Raw genomic sequence first — 17,975 nt, 5'->3', positions numbered from 1 at the left:
CTCCAAGAATTTACGCATATCATGTGATGAATAAAAATATACCTCCAATTAAAGTTACCGATGGTCATTAGAAGAAAGAGGGGATGCCTTCTGGGGCATCCCCAAGCTTAGTTGATAGGGAGTCCTTGAATATTACCTTGGGGTGCCTCGAGCATCCCCAAGCTTAGGCTCTTGCCACTACTTATTCTTCATCCATCGTGATCTCACCTAAAACTTGAAAACTTCAATCACACAAAACTTAACAAAACCCTCGAGATATTTGTTAGTATAATAAAGCAAATCACTAATTTTAAGTACCGTAGCAAACCCATTCATATTTTATTTTTGCATTATACCTGTTGTATTCTAACTTCACCATGTCTTATACCAACGATAAAATCCACAATTCCATCAAAACACGCAAAACAATGGATCAAAAACAGAACAATCTGTAGCAATCTGAACATTGGCCATACTTCTGTAACTCCAAAAATTCTGAAAAAATAGGAAAAAATAAACAATTTTCATGAGAGTACTGTGTAAAAAAATTAGAAACTTTTTACGTTCCAGTAAAAAATTGTAAATTCATGCACTACAGCTAAAGTTTCTATTTTTGCACTGCACATACCAAACAAGCAATCTAATCATACGAAAGGAAAATCTTGGCACATTATTTTTATAATACAATGGATTTGTACAAGGGATAATTATTTTTGTTGAAAAGTTTCTGCAATTCAAGATTTGCAAAGTATCCATGGGCATGGACAAAGTTCAAGGAGCTCCCCCACTTCAACGGTGCTCGTCTTTCTTACTTTCACTTTCTTTTTGAAATTTTTTAGGTTACCCTCTATATATTTTCTGTTTTTAAACTTTATAAAAGCACACATCAAAAGTAGTTGACTCTCTAAAACTTCCGGGTTGTCTCCCTGGCAGCGCTTTCTTTAAAGCCATTAAGCCTGGCATAAAGTGCTCAAGTAATTGATCCACCCGGATCCCGAGGTGTATATCAAAGCCAATTTGAATTAACAATGATTTGTATTTTGGTATTGAGCAAAAAGCAACATATATCATGCAACACTGAAGTCTAACTCTCTTCCTTTGCATCGGCATATTGTAAAAGAAAAATTCATGCACACAAAGTAAAGGCCGGTACATAGCATAAGGAGTTTCTTGCAATTTTATTGTGTTGGAAACATATAGAGGTGGAGATGTAGTCCCTCCCTCATAATAATTGCAAGTAGGAGTAGCAAGCACATGCATATTATATTTATCAAAATCAACATGTGTAGTGGTAAAACGCAACCCAACAATATAATCCTTATTAAGCGCAAACTTCTCCGAGATAGTGTAGTTTGGAGAATTCAAACAGATAATAGGACTATCATGTATGGGTGCAATAGCAACAATTTCATTCTAAACATAAGGAACTATAGCAAGTTTATCTCCATAAGCATAATTCATATTGGCATCATGGCCACAAGCATAGCAAGCATCAATTTCATCAAAGAGGGATATTTCAAACAAAAGAGGATCCCACGTCTCCCTCGCCCACACTTCCTCTCCATGGCATCTCCTTCTTCTTCTCCATAAAAGAAAGAGGATCCCATCCTAGATCCAAAAACCTACAGAGCTGCTATGGCAAACCAAACAAGGTGATTTTTTTGGCAAGAACTAAAGTGGTAACAAGAGGGAGGAGAGAGGCATACCAGGCATCATCAATCACGGTAAGTTCCCTTCTGGCTCCAGATCCTCCCTTCTTCACTTTCCCTTCCCCTTTGCCTTTGGATCTACCACCGATCTTCTCCATAATTGGAGGGAGTAGCAACAATAATCTGATATCTGTGTAATTAAACACCACTATATGCAAGTAGACCAGTAGCAAAACCAACTTCTGCCTGGATGTGTGCAAATAGACACAAGGGAGTAGTTTTGCAAAAAAAGTGCAACAAACAACCCAGACTAGAAACATGGAGTGGATGTAGTGTCTGTGCAAATAGAAGCCCATATTTGTGCAACTAAATCATGGATCCAAGCCAACTTTTCCTGCAATGTGTGCAACCAACAACCAAAACTATAAAGGAGTAAATATATGTGCACACTAAGCATTAATCCAAGGACAACTTTCCTACAAAATATGTGCAACAAACAACCCAGACTAGAAAGATGGATCGGGTGTACTGTTTGTGCAAAAAGAAGCACATATTTGTGCAACTAAGCCATTGGTCCATAACCAACTTTCCTGCAACATGTGTGCAAAGGAAACATCCCAAACTAGAAATATGGACTGGGTGTACTGTTTCTGAACATATTTATGCAACTAAGCATGGGTCCAAGCCAACCTTTTTATGCAAATGTGCAACAAAACAACTCAGACTAGAGACCATCTGTTCTAATCTTTTGGCTGTTGGTTGCACACATTGCAGGAAAAGATGGTTTTGGATCCATGTTTAGTTGGCACAAATATGGGCTTCTATTTGCACAAACACTACATTCAGTCCATCTTTTCTTGCAAAAAATGTGTGCAACCAACACACAGACTAAAAAAAAAGGGCAGCCCGGTGCATGTAGCTCCCGCTTGCGCAGGGTCGGGGAAGGGTCCGACCACTTTGGGTCTATAGTACGCAGCCTTTCCCTACATTTCTGTAAGAGGCTGTTTCCAGGACTTGAACCCGTGACCTCATGGTCATAAGGCAACAGCTTTACCACTGCGCCAAGGCTCCCCTTCAACCAACACACAGACTAGATGAAACTAAAAAAAACTGGGTTTGTTGTCTGCAAATATAAACATATAATTGTGCAACTAAACTTGTAAACAAAGCCCAACTTTTGCTGTAAATGTGTGCATCAAAGAAACCAAACTAGAAAAAGCACAAGAACGGTATTAAAAACGAGCGTACAAATAGGCTTGTCTCACACAAATTGCAATAGGGGGAATATGTTCTATAGGATGTTACTAAAGGTGAAACAGAAAAGAAGATGACATTCTTTTTCTTGTCATCAATAAAAGGTGCCAAAGGTGATCACATTCCGACGTGATGACCTACGGTTTTGCAAAACCAAAGGAGCCAAAGGTGATTAGTTAACACTGCACACAAAATATTTGTTCTTCTTCAAAAAAACTGGATAAAAAAGGTTGACGATTCCAACTTGATATTATGTTAGTTGTGCAACTACAAAATGCAGATGTCAACTAAAATAGTTACTCTTGTGCAACTAGAAAGGCTGAGGATGTCAACTAGTTAGATGTTATTGTGTAACTAGAAAATGCTTAGGATGCCAACTAATTAAATACTCATGTGAAACTAGAAAGGCTGAGGATGCCAAGTCATTAGATACCCTTGGGCAACCCTTAAAAAGTTGAAGATGAGACTAAAAAAATAGTTATTCTTGTGCAACTAGAAAGGTTGAGGATGTCAATTAGTTGGATACTGTTTGTGCAAGTAGAAATGTTGTCGATGCCAACTAATTGAATACTCTTGTGCAACTATAAATCTTGAGTGATGAGGACATGACTACCCCCGCCTCTATCATTGAGGATACCAATTAATTAGATATTCTTGGTAAAAGAAATATTCAGTACTTGCATGACTAACCAAAAAAATGCACATCCAGGTTTCAGGCTTCTAGAAGAAAATGTTGAGGGTGTGATGCAACTACAAAAAGACCGAGGATGTCAACTAGTTGGATGGTATTATGGAACTAGAAATGTTGAGGATGCCAACTAATTAGGTACTCTTGTACAACTAGAAAAGCCTGAGGATGCCAGCTCATTTAGATACTCTCTGGGACACGTCATCATCCTCTCCATCCACGTCATTATCAGCGCCACATGGTTGCCGCTTAGCAGCACGTTTTGAGTTCGCCAAGAGGTCCTATTTGGAGAACCCTACAATGAACAAAAAAGATAGAACTGCTGAGATGGTAAAAGAGAAGAGCATAATAAATGGTCATAGGATAAAAGAAAAAGAAAATATGAACCTCTATTTCACTGCCAGGCACCTCTCCTTCACCGAACATTCAAAACAACTTGGATAAGGGGACCTGCCTAGTTACAAAAAAGCTGGGCGATGAGGCCTACTTGTAGGACGACATGTTTCCAGTTTACCACAGTGTTGTACAAGTTTTCATGGTTATATCCAACTGAGAACTACTATATGCGCAACTACAACACTGCAGATGCCACAAAAAATGTGACTAGCAAAAATAGATCAACTTAAGCAAATCCCTACCTGTAGGATGTGCAACTTTGACAACAACCCCGACCAACTGCATGGTAGTCAATGCACAACTCTGAAAATATGGTTGTGCAACTCTTTCTATGCTCTTCAGAAAATTCAAGATTGATAATTTACAGAACATACAAGCGTTACAGTGTTAGCTGACTAAAGAAAACACTTATTTCAAGCGGTCGCATGCGTGCGACTATACCAACGAGAGTGTGCAACTTCATGGTCGTGCGTGTGCAACATTCTTCCAGTTTATAGTAGTAGTTGGTCGCGCGTCTAGCTATACTTGAGTAAGTAATACGAGCGTGAGATATCATGTGTGCAACTACAACTACTGTGGATGCCAACCAAAAATGTGACTAGCAAAAATAAATTAACTTAAGCGAAAACATCATCTAGCCATTTTAATATCACTATATTGTGCAACTTTCCGATGATTATATTCAACCGAGACTACTATATGTGCAACTAGACTAGTAGTATTTGACAGTTTACACAAAAAAAGGCACTACAACATGTAAGATCGTAGATCAGGGAAATAAAGATGAGAGCAGATCAGATCCAGGTGCAAAATTGATCGCTCCAATGAGGAGCCTAGTGATGACCAGGTACATGATTCTGTTCTTCTAAAGGAATGATACTAAATCCGGCGGCGGCCGCTCAAACGTCGTTCCCCTCGGGAACGAGATAACCTCTCAAGCAAGAATGCGACAATCAAATTACTCAGCTGGATGAGCCATGGAGCAGATTCGGCTAGGGAGCAGATCCAAGCGTAGCTCCTCATACCATCGCGACGCCATCCCTGGAGCCGCGGCCACCGATGAGGTCTGAATTGGGGGTCAGGAAGTGCTACTTGGGGATGGTGGGGGCGAAGGCGCGGGGGAGGTGAGCGCGTGGGCGGCAAGGTGGAGGCAAGGGGAGGGAGAGGAGAGGAGGGAGGTGGGAGGGGAGTAGAGGGCGCGGACGTTGAGGGCAGCGACCACCTCCATGGCGTGGCAGCAAGCTGAGGTGGGATGAAGACGTGGGTGAATAGTGAAAAATCTCTACAGGCAATGCATACGGTGGTTCGGGCGAGAATCATGGGGCCAGCGTGTGACCGCTCGCGAGCGCTAAATAGCGCACACCCACTTTTTAGATTTTAAGAAAAAAACAATCCGACGACCGATAGTGGCTAACCTAGAACGCACCGGTTACTCCCGAGATGCTTGTTTCTGGATTAGTTGACGACTTGACGTGTCACGCAGGCCTGCTTTGAGATCGGGTAAATGATCCAACGGCCGCCGGGTAGTTCGCGCGAGAGTCCATCAGTCCAACTCCAAGGAACAACGACAGGAGCTACGAACGCGGGATTGACCGCCGCTCGCTGTAGTCGCTTCCGCGGGGACGCGCAGAAGCTTCGCCGCCTCCATAGTTTACCACTTTCATTAATGGGTCAAGTTCTGCCCACTCCCACTCCCACTTTCCAACCTCGCAGCCCTCCGGCGGTCCTCCCCAACTTCCAGCCTGCGGGCCTGCGGCCGTCCTGCTCGCCGGCGGTGCGAGGGGAGGGGGAGGGGGGCGCACCCACCAGCAGCGACCTACCTAGCAGTTTCTCTCAGTAGCTACTGCCGGCGGTTGACGGCGACTCCCTGCGCCGTATGTGCCATGCCACCGCAGGTACAGAGGTAAGGGCCCATATCTGCTCTTCGGTTCTTCCTCCCCCTTTCTCTGTTTTTTTGATGTCTCATAAGATTTCACACACCTCGCTGGCGACATCCATGCACTCCTATTAGTTTTTCCTTTTGGGGTATTCTCTGCTTAGTTGGGAGACATTGTAGTCAATTCTGATTGGGCCCAAAGTTTAGGCTCTGTAAGCCTTCAGTAAAACATATGCTTGAATGTGTGGCTGCATCAAAATGTCTATTCTTTGTTTAAAATTGTGCATATACGTTCCTAAAATAAGCATATACATGCCCATATCTTCTCTGAAAGAATTTTTGTGGTATTATTAGGTCGATGATATGTCGAAGTTGTCGTCCTACTAGGAAATAGAGTATACGATGGAGAACGAGTCACAGCACTCAAGTACGACACCAAGGGATTTTACATTCCAATTGTTAAAGCAAATTACAAATGATTTTTCCGAGGACAACAGAATTGGTGTTGGCGGGTATGGAGTAGTCTACAAGGTATGATCGCTTTATACCATTTCTCTTTTCAAATGATACTATCACAGACTATGAGAACCCATGTACCATATTAACATGATAATTTAATAGGGAACGCTCGACAATGGTGAAGTGATTGCTGTGAAGAAGCTTTATTACAAGCATCCAGGACTTGACAGCGACAAGCAATTTCAGAATGAGTGTACTAACCTTATGAGGGTTCGTCATCAAAATATAGTAAGATTGGTTGGCTACTGCCATGAAATACGTCATAAATGCGTAGAGCACAATGGGAAATATGTTTTTGCTATGGTGGAAGATAGAGCTCTCTGCTTTGAATACTTGGAGGGTGGAAGCCTTGACAAACATCTCTCGGGTATGATATTGCTCTACTTAGACAGTATTCCTTTTTTGCATGAACGCAAAAACAATCCCCCAATGAAGGCTTGGTGGCATATTTTTGTTTATCTCTGTAGACGAATCCTGCGGATTTGGTTGGCACACGCGTTACAAAATCATTAAAGGAATTTGTGAGGGATTAAATTACCTTCATAATGGATCAAAAGAATCAATTTTCCATCTGGACTTGAAACCAGCCAATATATTGCTGGATAGGAATATGATGCCAAAGATAGGAGATTTTGGTCTGTCCAGACTCTTCGATTCAACAGAAACCTGTTCCACCAAAGGAATTATAGGAACACCGTAAGCTCATAACTGATGAAAAGTAATCGGATTCTTTGGTTATAACTTGGTATTAAAGTAAGCGTATTTGATACGTGCAGTGGATACATGCCACCAGAATACATCAATAGGTTCCACATCACACCAAAGTTTGACGTATTCAGTTTGGGCGTTACAATCATAAAAATAATGGCAGGACACCAGGGCTACTCCAACTTTGCGGATATGTCTTCCCAAGAATTTATTCAACTTGTAAGAAAATATCATCTATGTCAAACAATATTGTTTTCCCAAAATATTATGCTCTATCGACTTACCAGTGTGCATGTGTGTCACCTTCCAGCATATTATGTCTCAATTGTGCAGGTACATGGAAACTGGGAAAAGGCGTTGCGGACAACTGTGTTGTCAGATACATCACATGGAGTTAAGAAATGCATTGAAATAGCATTAAAATGTGTGGAGGCTGACCGAGCGAAAAGGCCTACTATAGCCGAGGTTGTGGATGAATTGAGTAAGATTGATACTACCATTATCGATGAACTAAATAAGATTGATACAGCCAGAAGTTCAACAATAGAGCAGGTATATTCTCACACTGTACTGGTGATACCTTCATCTTTGGCATGGCTTTTTTTTTTCATCTGTCCACAGATTGTGCCTTTCTTCTTGATACATGAACATATGTGGAAGAGCTAAATTAAACTCCTTGCCATATTCTCTAAATAACCACTAATTTACTACTCATACACTCCTGCCCTTTTACTTCATTACCTATACTATTTATTTACTTAACCTTCTGTATGCTATTTTCATGTAATTATGCAATCTCTAAGAAATAGAAACAAGATATTTCTATAACAGTATAAGTTGCTAGAGCTAAAAATACGTCCTTTTGTATGTGCTTATTGGATTTAATATTTAGTAGATAGATGGGCATTATTATTTATAGCCTGATTGAATTAGATTCCTAGTTTACTAGAATTGTTCACCACATTTACTAAGATGAATAACTAACTATGTCTTTAGATAATGGAACTTTTTATTGCTCTAGTATGTAGACGATTCACCGCTAAGCCTCTGCATCCAGGATGTGCACAGCCATAAAAGTTTCCAACACTGAAACAATGTTTCTGTAACGGTTACACAGTCCAGTAATCAAGATATTGGATTAAAAGGTTCGGCAAAAGATAAAATGTGGTGATACTACGAAGCCATCACCACCGTGGTCCTCATCATCCGATGACGCGCAAAAACTAGACTGCCAACCATAGCTCATGAAAAGCAGTCATACCTCTATGGCCAACCTTGTACACGCTGAGAGCGCCATTCCCCTGCCCTCTTGCTGCAGTAGTAGCACCCAGGTCCGCATCCAGGGCTGCACAGCTTGACTGCCCAATATGTTGCCGCTCGCCCGCGCCAGCTAATAAGTTTTCCCTAAATCTTTTAGGTCCTGTAAGAGCTAATTGCCAAACATATCAGTAGTGCTCTGTGGTGTAGGAATGCCAGATCGGACCATACACCACGCAAAATGCGTGAGCTAATAGTCAAAGAACAAGTCCTGGACAGATTCCTCATGTTTGCAAAAAGCACACTTCTTACTAACCCTGCCAATCTAAGTTACCTTTATTTAAAGTTACGCGTGAGAACCGAAAAAGATCTTAATCTATGGAGGAACCCTCTTTTTGCACATTCACCTATTTTCTATCGTGTTGTTTTCTAAAAATATATGGGGATGTTCTGATGCATAAAATAACTAGTTTAACTGTACGTTATCCATAGAAATACATTAACTTTGTGACATGTAAATAAGTTCAAAATTATTTGCTTGTGTCTTCCCACCTGACAAACTGAAAGTAGATTACCAGCTCTTTGATGTCTCAACCAATCACTGTAATGTGGTTTATGCGTGTCTACAGAATAGGACTAATAATATTTCAATGCTGCTATATTTTTTTGTGGTAAAATACTACTATATTTTCAGTCTAAGAGAGACTCATGTAAACAAGAGCTGATGCCCTAAAGTTCGTTGTTGTAGGTCACCAATCTACGAAGCAATCAGGCCTTCAACCCATGTGTAAACTCAGGTAAGCATTTAGTCCCTCCGTCCCATAGAGCGTTTTTTACAGTAGTGTAGTGTCAAAAACGCTCTTATATTATGGGACAGAGGGAGTAGTACTTAAGACCAGACTCCAACTAAGTAGCATACTGGAATCCTCCTGGACCTTTCCAACTGTTACTATGCTTCCCTCCACTCATACCATTTTTAGATGATGGCCAAGTGAATGAAGTGAGCATGGCTTGCTTCAGCCTATTCCTAATTTCTGTGCAAAGTTTCCCTAAAAAATAGAATCAAACACTTGAATCTTGCAGAACATGATAACTATGGACCTGAGGTAGATCAATGCAAAAGCTTATCCACCAGAGAACATTTTCTTTTAAATATTAATCTAATTTGGTATTTCTGTGTATGTTTTGTTCCATAAAGAGTACTGAAGACATGATATGCAGGAATGTTTGCAAAAGATGGGAGTATGATTAGTTCCTGCAGCAGTCGAGCCACTCGAGCCTCTTCGGATTCGGTGCTTCTAAGCACGAATATTAAATGCCAGATCTTGCCATCAGCCAGTGTTAAAATCTTCAGTTATGATAATCTCAGGTTAGCCACAAGGAGGTTCCGTGCTAACACAATGACCGGTGAAGGAGGATTTGGATGTGTATGTAAAGGATGGATTGATGAGAACACATTTTCACCTTGCAAACCTGGCACTGGTATACCTGTCGCAGTGAAAAGATTCAACCCGGAGAGTTTGCAAGAGCACCAAGAATGGTTGGTGAGTATGACTGTTTTTCTACTTTGTGTTGTTGACCTCGAAGCTGTCTAGATTCATGTTTGGCTTAAGTGCAGTTTGAAAATCTTATCTTGAAATGATGACTTCAAATTTATCAGTTACAGCTTCAGAAGTGCTGATCAAATATTGTATGATTTTTTATCTCTGTTAACTTTCCATTTATAGGCAGAAATTAATCACCTAGGTCACCTTTCCCATCCCAACCTTGTGAAGCTATTTGGCTACTGCTTAGAGGATGAGTACCGGCTACTCGTTTACGAGTTTTTACCACATGGGAGCTTGGAAAATCATCTTTTCAGGAGTAAGTTAAAGTAGGGCATTGTGCTTCCACTGGTGTCCACTGTTATTCATACTGCATAGATTAACGCCATAGTATGTTATATTTATGAATTGATGCATAAATCATTGATGTAGGAGGCTCATGTCAACCTCTTTCATGGAACATGAGAATGAAAGTTGCACTTGGAGCTGCAAAAGCACTAGCTTACCTTCACAGTACAAATATTATTGTTAGAGATGTTAAGAATTCCAATATTCTCCTTGACACAGTAAGTGAATCACCAATACATCTTACTTCACCTATATGGGCATGTGATGTCTACTCAAAGGAACACACCATACTACTCTGTAGGACTATAACGTGAAGCTCACCGGTCTTGGATTGGCAGTTAATGGTCCTGTTGGTGAGGAGAGTCATTTATCTACGAGGATTATGGGAACATATGGTTATGCAGCTCCAGAATATGTGGCAACAGGTAATCTTAAAAGTACAACTTCAGACATTATGCATATAGGTTTTTCATTTGAAACTGACAAGCATAAACAAAGTAGATCAAAGATTGGGACATAGAATTTTCACATGGAGAACCTTAAAAAAAATATTGGCGCAGGATGGGTCAACAGCGTTCTTCACCATATCCAAAGTGTTTGCACATGCAGAAATTAACAATGAGGTTATCTGGTTTGGCATACAAGAGGTGCATATAAGGTTGCCTACAAGTGAGTTCAGTTCGAAAGTAGAAAGCCAGTCGACTAATAGGAACGACCGAATGATCCATAACATCGGTGCTTTGCTCTCCTCACACCTGGTCTACCGGCCTTTGCTACGATAGATGCTGACCTCCGATAGAGTTCTGATCATATATTTACAATCTTCATTTAAAGCCGTTTGATAGCTCAGTATTTTTCTAGGTATTATGAGAATACCACATTTTTTTCAATTTTTATAGTTTTATTTACTGTGAGCTGTTTGGCTACCCAAAAAAAAGTGTGGTATTTACACCACGGTATCTCCAAAACCATGGTATTTGCTCAGTTTTTAAAAAGAACCTCCGACCTCTTTTCTAAGAACCGAGCAGCCGGAAAAAGTGAATCCACGCACGGCGCAAGCTCGTTGTTCTTTCTTATCTGATTGTGCGTCCGGTTTATTAGTACCTTCGGTTTGGTGACTTTCCATTATGATCCTCCAACTATGATTTGACTGAACCAAACATCCAAAAGTGAGGCTGGCTCCTAGTCCAGTACATGATTAAAAATTAGCATGGCAAGCTGGAGGCAGAGAACTAGCGAACTCCATGGTGAACTAGTCTACTATAGTTTGCATGCAACGGCCTCTTGGGGAGTGTTAGAGTGTGTAATGGGCCTAATGGGCCTGGGCTGGCGGTATAGCCCGTTAGTCTTAGGGTTAATTAGAGATAAGGGTCGCTTGCTTAGGGGTCAAGTAAGCCTTGCTTGGGAGTCAAGTAAACCTCTCTATATAAAGAGAGGAGACGTATCAATCTAATCAAGCAAGAATTAAGAAGGAAATCCCTTCCCTCTTGCCCGCAGTCTTGCCCGGCCGTGGGCAGAAAGGCCCCGGCTGGCCCTCTCGCGCCCTCCTTCTAGCAGCCACATAACAAAGAGGTTGAGGAAAGAGGAGAGGGGAGAGGCTGCTGGGTTACCTGCGAGGCTGGGGGTAGCACCAGCGGTCGCCGGTTAAATCCAGGCATCGCTGCCGGCGGCGGCGGCGGCTTCGACCCAGGAGGCTGGCGGCACGTTCCAGTGCGACCTGGGAGGCTGGGAGGGAGCACCTCGTCCTTGAGACGAGAGCGTGCGGGAGTTCCTGCAAAATAGGTTAGCTATACTGGGTTGGGCCGAGGCTGTTTTGGGCCAGGCCGTGTCCCAAACGTATCCCGCACGTGTCCCGGCGTATCCCTGTGTTTTTTCTTTCTTTAAAATCAAAATTCAGGGGATACTGCAAAGTTCGCGTATCCCGGCATATCCCGCCGTATCAGAACGGCAGTTCGGCACTTCCAGCCGTGTCCGTGCTTTGTAGTATAATAACATGCAAGGAATCAATAAACTCGAGTCTTTCAACAGCTGACTGTTCACTCAGCGTAGAAAGGCCTCTTGGATGGCAAAACATTAACACCAACCAAGCTTGAGGGAATCTCAAAACTCAGTAGTAGGAACTAGCTTTGTCATCTCAGCAATATATTAAAATCAATATGAGCAATGTTTTTTCGAGAAAACGCAAAGTGATTTTTGCGTTTCATTGCATTGAAAAGGTGAGAGAGAGTACATGCCTCCTAGGAGGTTATATTTACAGGGTCCTAGCGCCTCCGATCAGTGGACATCCCAGGAGGCGGGCAGGACTACTCGCAGCCCCTGTGCCCCAGCTTGCGCCCAACATTTGGCCTCGTCTTTAAAGGAGCAATGGCATCTTGAAAGTTGTTTTTCACTCTCAAGAGAATACAAAGCTCACACCTCGATGTTGATAGAAAGAAAGAGTTGCAACTTCTTTGTTATTTCAGGTGAAGTTCGATCCTTTATAAGATAAATAGCAATCTGACTATCATAAAATATCTCCATAAAGTACTGTGTACGAACATCTCAACTAACTTCTTTATATGCTTACAAATAGCCATGTACTTGGCTTAAATGGTACATAAAGCCCTACAAGGCTACCTTTCATTGCTTTACAAGTAGTAGTATCTACTATGGGTTCAATAAGTTGTGCGTGGTCCTTAATTTAGAGAAAGTGTAAAACTGTAAATAGGTTTGTTTTTATTTTGAAGGATTTTATTATTTCTACTATTAATCCATCGATTGACAAATATTATTTACGTTGGTGCGAAGATGTTGTAATGGTGCCTTTCTGTTTCTTATCACCTTCATCCAGAGCTCATATTCAGGGTGTGATAAGCTTATATACTCACTCCATCCCAAAATAAGTGTCGTGGCTTTAGTTCAGGTTTGAACAAATTTGAACTAAAGCCACAACACTTGTTTTGGGACGGAGGGAGTATTTAACAACTTTACACTTGCAGGCCGACTTACACAGAAGTGTGACATCTATGGCTTTGGAGTATTGCTTCTGGAGATGTTGTCAGGTCGCCGTGCCCTTGACCCGAACCGACCAGCAGAGGAGCAACACCTTGTGGACTGGGCCAGACCATATCTCAAACATAAGCACAAGATACGTTGTATCATAGATGCCAAGCTAGGAGGTATTTACTCATTCGGTGCGGTGCAGAAAATCGCTGCCCTTGCCCTCGAGTGCGTTTGCTTGGACCCCAAAAAGAGGCCGACCATGGACTCGGTGGTCTCTGTCCTTGAAGGTGTTCAGGAAGCCGAGGAACCAGAAGCAGCGGAGCACCAGGAATCAAACAAAAAGGTCACTGCGAGCAGGAAGAACGGCAAATCTCGCTGGAATATCTTCGGAGGGGGGCCGTCGTGACCCAAAGCCATCTGTTCGCTTGGCATAGCAGGACAGGGTTTGATCTGAGTTGTTACTGAGCTTGGTGGTAGACTGCAAACGAATCATGAGGATGCCACGCACGCAGACGCAGGAGCTAAATTTATGAAGTCGTCCACACATGCTATTACCAACACTGGACAGTGTCAAGATGTAATATATTTGATGCTGACGGCTGAAACACCTTACACCTCAGAATTAAGCACGATTTTGCCTGCCGAGAAGCAAGATGACTCGCTACAAACACTGATAAGATGAAGACGACACCAATCTTGATGACACATTGACATGGTATCGACAGTGCTGTAAAGGTAAAACATGTTTTGGCTGTAATTTATGTTCACAATAGGCAATAATAGCAAACCGAATTGAAAAACCTGTTACAATCTGTACCAAGTTTGCAACTCGAGAGGATTGACAATGGAGAGAATTCTTTCTTATTGTTTCATTAAACTCAAGAGGATTATGCAATCTCCCCGTTGCCGTGGCTGTTGGACATGGGAGTTCCCTGGCCCTAGGTTACAGGCAAATTTGACAATTTTGACCTGTGTACGAAATCAATTCACATAATAAACTGGTTGTGAAACTATTTCACACCCCTGACCCTTTTGTGTAGCGTCCGCGACGTCGGCGCCACACCCTACGGTGCAGCGCCTAGCTAGCGGGCGTTGCACGCAGTCCACCGTGGCAGCCTTGGCCCCGCACCCAGTTGTGCAACGCCTCGGTGTTAGGCGCCACATAATGTGCATCGCCTAGAGCTTAGGCGCCACACATTTAAAATGCAGCGCCTAGCGCTTGGGCGCTGCAATGTGACTTATCCGGCTGGGCCCCCCTCCCCCACTCCCCCCACACCACACACTCTCTCATTCCCAACCCGAGCTTTGCCCCCTCTCCCACTCTCTCCCCCTCTCAAATCCTCTCCCAAATCTTGCAAATCTAAAGAATTTGTCCGTGGATTTCAAAGTCAAACCCTCCCTCAAGGTAATCTTCTCCGATCCCCTTGTTTTGATCCAAGTAATGTTATCAAATTACTCATTTGTTGCTAGTTTGGGGAAACCCTAGTTTTGTTTGGATCTAGAGATTTGCAGGGATATGTGAGATGTTTGTTTGCCAATTTCCTATGATTAGGCTATGTTAGTATGTTAGGGTTATTCTTATGGGTGTTCTTATGTTGGTGCTAGGGTTAGGTTTAGGGCTAGGGTTATGGTTTTGGTTAGGGTTATGGTTAGGGTTAGGGTTGTTGTTTCATATATGTATTAGGGTTTGTATCCTTGGATTAGTACTCATGGAAGCAATGTTACCTTGTGTTCTTTGAATGCTTATAGGGATGGAAAGAACATGTGTGTTTGTTCATCATGGGGACAAAGACGCCTTCTTGAAAGGCAATATTGAACCGGACCCGGATGAGATTGACATGGTTTTTGATAGTAGTCCTAGCTATGCGGAGCTCTTGCAACAAGTTAGGAAAGATTTGAATTGGATGGATCCTAGTGATATCGTTGAGTTGGAAGGAAGGCATAATGTTGGTTTTAGAATGCACATCCGTTGGAAGACAATGCGTGTCAACTTGGAGCAACGTTGGGTTGCATACAAGGAGACAGTGGCCAAATCACTAGACAAGGCTCATGAGTTATTTGCAATGAAGAAGGTTGATTCAAGGTTGCATTTGGACTTGAACCGGAGCCCCTCCCCTTTGGTTGCTAGTAGCCCCCCACCCTTGAAGCAAGATGAAATTGTTGAACCTCTTTTGACCCAAGAAGTGAGGCCAACATTGAGCCCGTTCACAAGCAACCAAGATGAAGCTTTGCAAGAGGAGAATGATGAGTATGCGGACAATGACAATGAAGTTGATCTCCATGACAACAATGTGGGTGATCTCGACCAATATCATTTGCAAGAGACAATGGACCATTCCATCCCTTTTTCCCGTGCATATGCATCAGACTCGGATGACGATGGTCCCGACGGACAAGTTGATGCGGAGGAGTTCACGGTGAAGGAGGCCGAAACTTTCTAGAAGGTATTCGGTCGTGATCATCGGACTACATTGTTCAAGGATGTTAGTCTCGCGGTGGTAGATGGTGGCCAATGTATATCTGTTGGGGTTAGGCCAAGCTCTCACCGTGATTTGGGAGATGACAAGAACCGGATTGCAAAAGGGTCTAAGTTCGAAACCTTCTTGGAATTGAATATGTGGCCCGACAACTACTCAATTACGCATTATCGTCCACACAAGGTGGTGCACTCGGACGTCAATGTGCGCTACACGGTTGCATGTGCATGTGAAGATGAAATATGTCCGTGGATTGTGCGTGCAAGACCATGGAAAGGAGGTCCCACTTGGCACGTAGTGAGTTGTGTGCCAACTCACATGTGCCAAGGCAAAAGGGTGGATGGCAAGATTGTGTCCCAAGACCACAAACAACTCACATCCGAGTTCATCGCTTACAGGCTCTCCAACTCAATATCCACACTTCCAACAATGAGCGTCCAACATGTCATTGACCTTGTGAAAGCCATCTTTCATTACAAGGTGAAGTACGGCAAGGCATGGAAGGCGAAGCAAGCCGCATTTAAAATGTTGTATGGTACTTGGGAGGAAGCATACAACCGAATCCCTAGGTTGTTGTTAGCCATGGCCGCGACAAACCCGGGCATGGTTCATGTGATCGAGCCTCATGGGCACCAAACAACGGTTCATGAAGGAAGGAAAGTCTGAGTATTTGGCCATGCATTTTGGGCATTCGAGCAATGCGTGAGGGCTTTCGAACACTGTAGGCCGGCCATCGCCATTGATGGCACGTTCTTGACCGGACAATACAAGGGCACCTTGTTGGTTGCGATAGCAAGTGATGCCAGTAATCGGGTGTTGCCATTGGCATTTGCTTTGGTTGAGGTGGAGAACAATGACAACTGGGAGTGGTTTTTGCGTCTTTTGAGGATGAAAGTGTTATCCGCTCAGAGGGAAATTTGTGTCATATCGGATCGGAATCAAGGTATTCTTAACGCGGTGGAGATTGACATTCCCGGGCATGCTCCGTTGCATCATCGATGGTGCATGAGGCACTTTTGTTCGAACTTCTATAGGGCATGTGGCCTTAAGGAGTTGGCCGATGATCTTCAAGATTGTTGTCTCGCTTTCTCCGACAAGCGCTTCACCACTTTGTACAACAAATTGCTTGCACACAAAAAACTTGATCCCAGGGGTCAAGACCTTCTCAATAGGCACATTCAATACCGGAACAAGTGGGCATGTGCTTTTGATGAAGATGGCCGGAGATACTGTCAAATGACAAGCAATATGGTCGAATGCTTCAATAGGGTGCTCAAAAGTGCACGTGGATTACCCGTGACGACAATAATTCAGTACACATTTGACAAGATGAATGCATACTTTGTAAAGTACTCGATGGAAACGGATGCATAGATAGCGGGTGAGAACCCGCGCAAGTACAAGTACAAGTTCCCACCCAAGATTGATGAATGGTTGGTATTTCAATCACGGAAGGCGGACTCAGAAGAAGCTATATTATATGTCAACGAAGAGTGGAAGTATGAAGTGAAAGAGCCAGGAGGAACCACAAACGAGGGCCGCCAACATGGAGGTCGGGCTTTCAAGGTGTCGTTAACACAATGTGATTGCTCTTGCGAGAGGCCATTGTTGCTTCATCTTCCATGCTCACACTTGTATACCGCCGATCGCGTTAGGAATGTGGACATCAATCACCCACGCACCGTGAGGGAGTCGGAGTTCTCAATCATGACGGTCAAAAAAACATGGGGCTCCCCGCTTTCACCCACATCTTGACCAATCACAATGGCCGGAGTACCATGGTGTTCAACTATGGCCGGATCCGGAGTTGAAGGTTGTTAAACGGGGTAGACGTAAGACAAAGCGTCTTAGAGGCGACATGGACAGATGGGGCCATGGTGGCCGCCGTGAAGCGGGCAACAGTCAATTCCAAGAGCCTCGTGAGAGCTCCCGTTGTGGGGAGTGCAAAGGTCATGGCCACAACAAAAGAAAATGTACGAAACCAAGGAAAAGGTCCAAGAAAAATGATGCAAGCACAAGCCAACAAGGAGCTACAGAAGGAAGCCAACCAAGTGGTAGCCAACAAGTGCCAAGCCAACCAAGTGGTAGCCAACAAGTGCCAAGGCAACCAAGTGGTAGCCAACAAGTGCCAAGCCAACCAAGTGTTAGCCAAAGAGGATCTAGGCAACAAAGAGGTCGGCAACTAGGACTTACAAGAGGCCGTGGTGGTGTAGGCCGTGGTGGTGGTAGAGCTCGTGGTGGTGGTCTTGGCCGTGGTGATGGTCTTGGCCGTGGTGATGGACAGGGACAAGGTCGTTA

The 17,975-nt window shown here is 43.2% G+C and overlaps 1 protein-coding gene and 1 long non-coding RNA gene across 6 annotated transcripts; one reads left to right on the top strand and one right to left on the bottom strand.

Annotated features, from left to right (window-relative positions):
- Positions 1-1,271: 1,271 nt before the first annotated feature.
- Positions 1,272-5,231, bottom strand: LOC123116287 (uncharacterized). The gene is made up of 3 exons (XR_006457014.1): positions 3,958-5,231; positions 1,686-3,865; positions 1,272-1,609 (listed from the first exon to the last, which is right to left on the bottom strand). It is a non-coding gene; the product is annotated as an uncharacterized lncRNA (long non-coding RNA).
- Positions 5,232-5,535: 304 nt separating this feature from the next.
- LOC123112230 (receptor like protein kinase S.2) lies at positions 5,536-14,095 on the top strand. Of its 5 annotated transcripts, none has more exons than XM_044533164.1 (13): positions 5,542-5,869; positions 6,230-6,373; positions 6,464-6,728; positions 6,829-7,057; positions 7,138-7,288; positions 7,403-7,621; positions 9,075-9,123; positions 9,548-9,870; positions 10,054-10,189; positions 10,303-10,436; positions 10,520-10,643; positions 12,435-12,680; positions 13,197-14,095. In XM_044533164.1, the coding sequence occupies exons 1-13, from the start codon at positions 5,843-5,845 to the stop codon at positions 13,604-13,606; spliced, it is 2,457 nt and encodes an 818-aa protein (XP_044389099.1). In that variant the 5' UTR covers positions 5,542-5,842; the 3' UTR covers positions 13,607-14,095. The 5 variants fall into 5 exon arrangements, with proteins under 5 accessions (XP_044389102.1, XP_044389099.1, XP_044389100.1 ...); XM_044533165.1 differs by having other exon boundaries at positions 5,545-5,869; positions 6,197-6,373; XM_044533167.1 differs by lacking the exon at positions 6,829-7,057 and having other exon boundaries at positions 5,536-5,869; positions 7,233-7,288.
- The last annotated feature ends 3,880 nt before the right edge of the window (positions 14,096-17,975 follow it).

This window comes from Triticum aestivum, chromosome 5B (assembly GCF_018294505.1).
Source record: "Triticum aestivum cultivar Chinese Spring chromosome 5B, IWGSC CS RefSeq v2.1, whole genome shotgun sequence".
Lineage (NCBI taxonomy): Eukaryota > Viridiplantae > Streptophyta > Magnoliopsida > Poales > Poaceae > Triticum > Triticum aestivum.
Note: the sequence above shows the minus strand (reverse complement) of the source record. Positions and strands in the feature narration are given on the sequence as shown.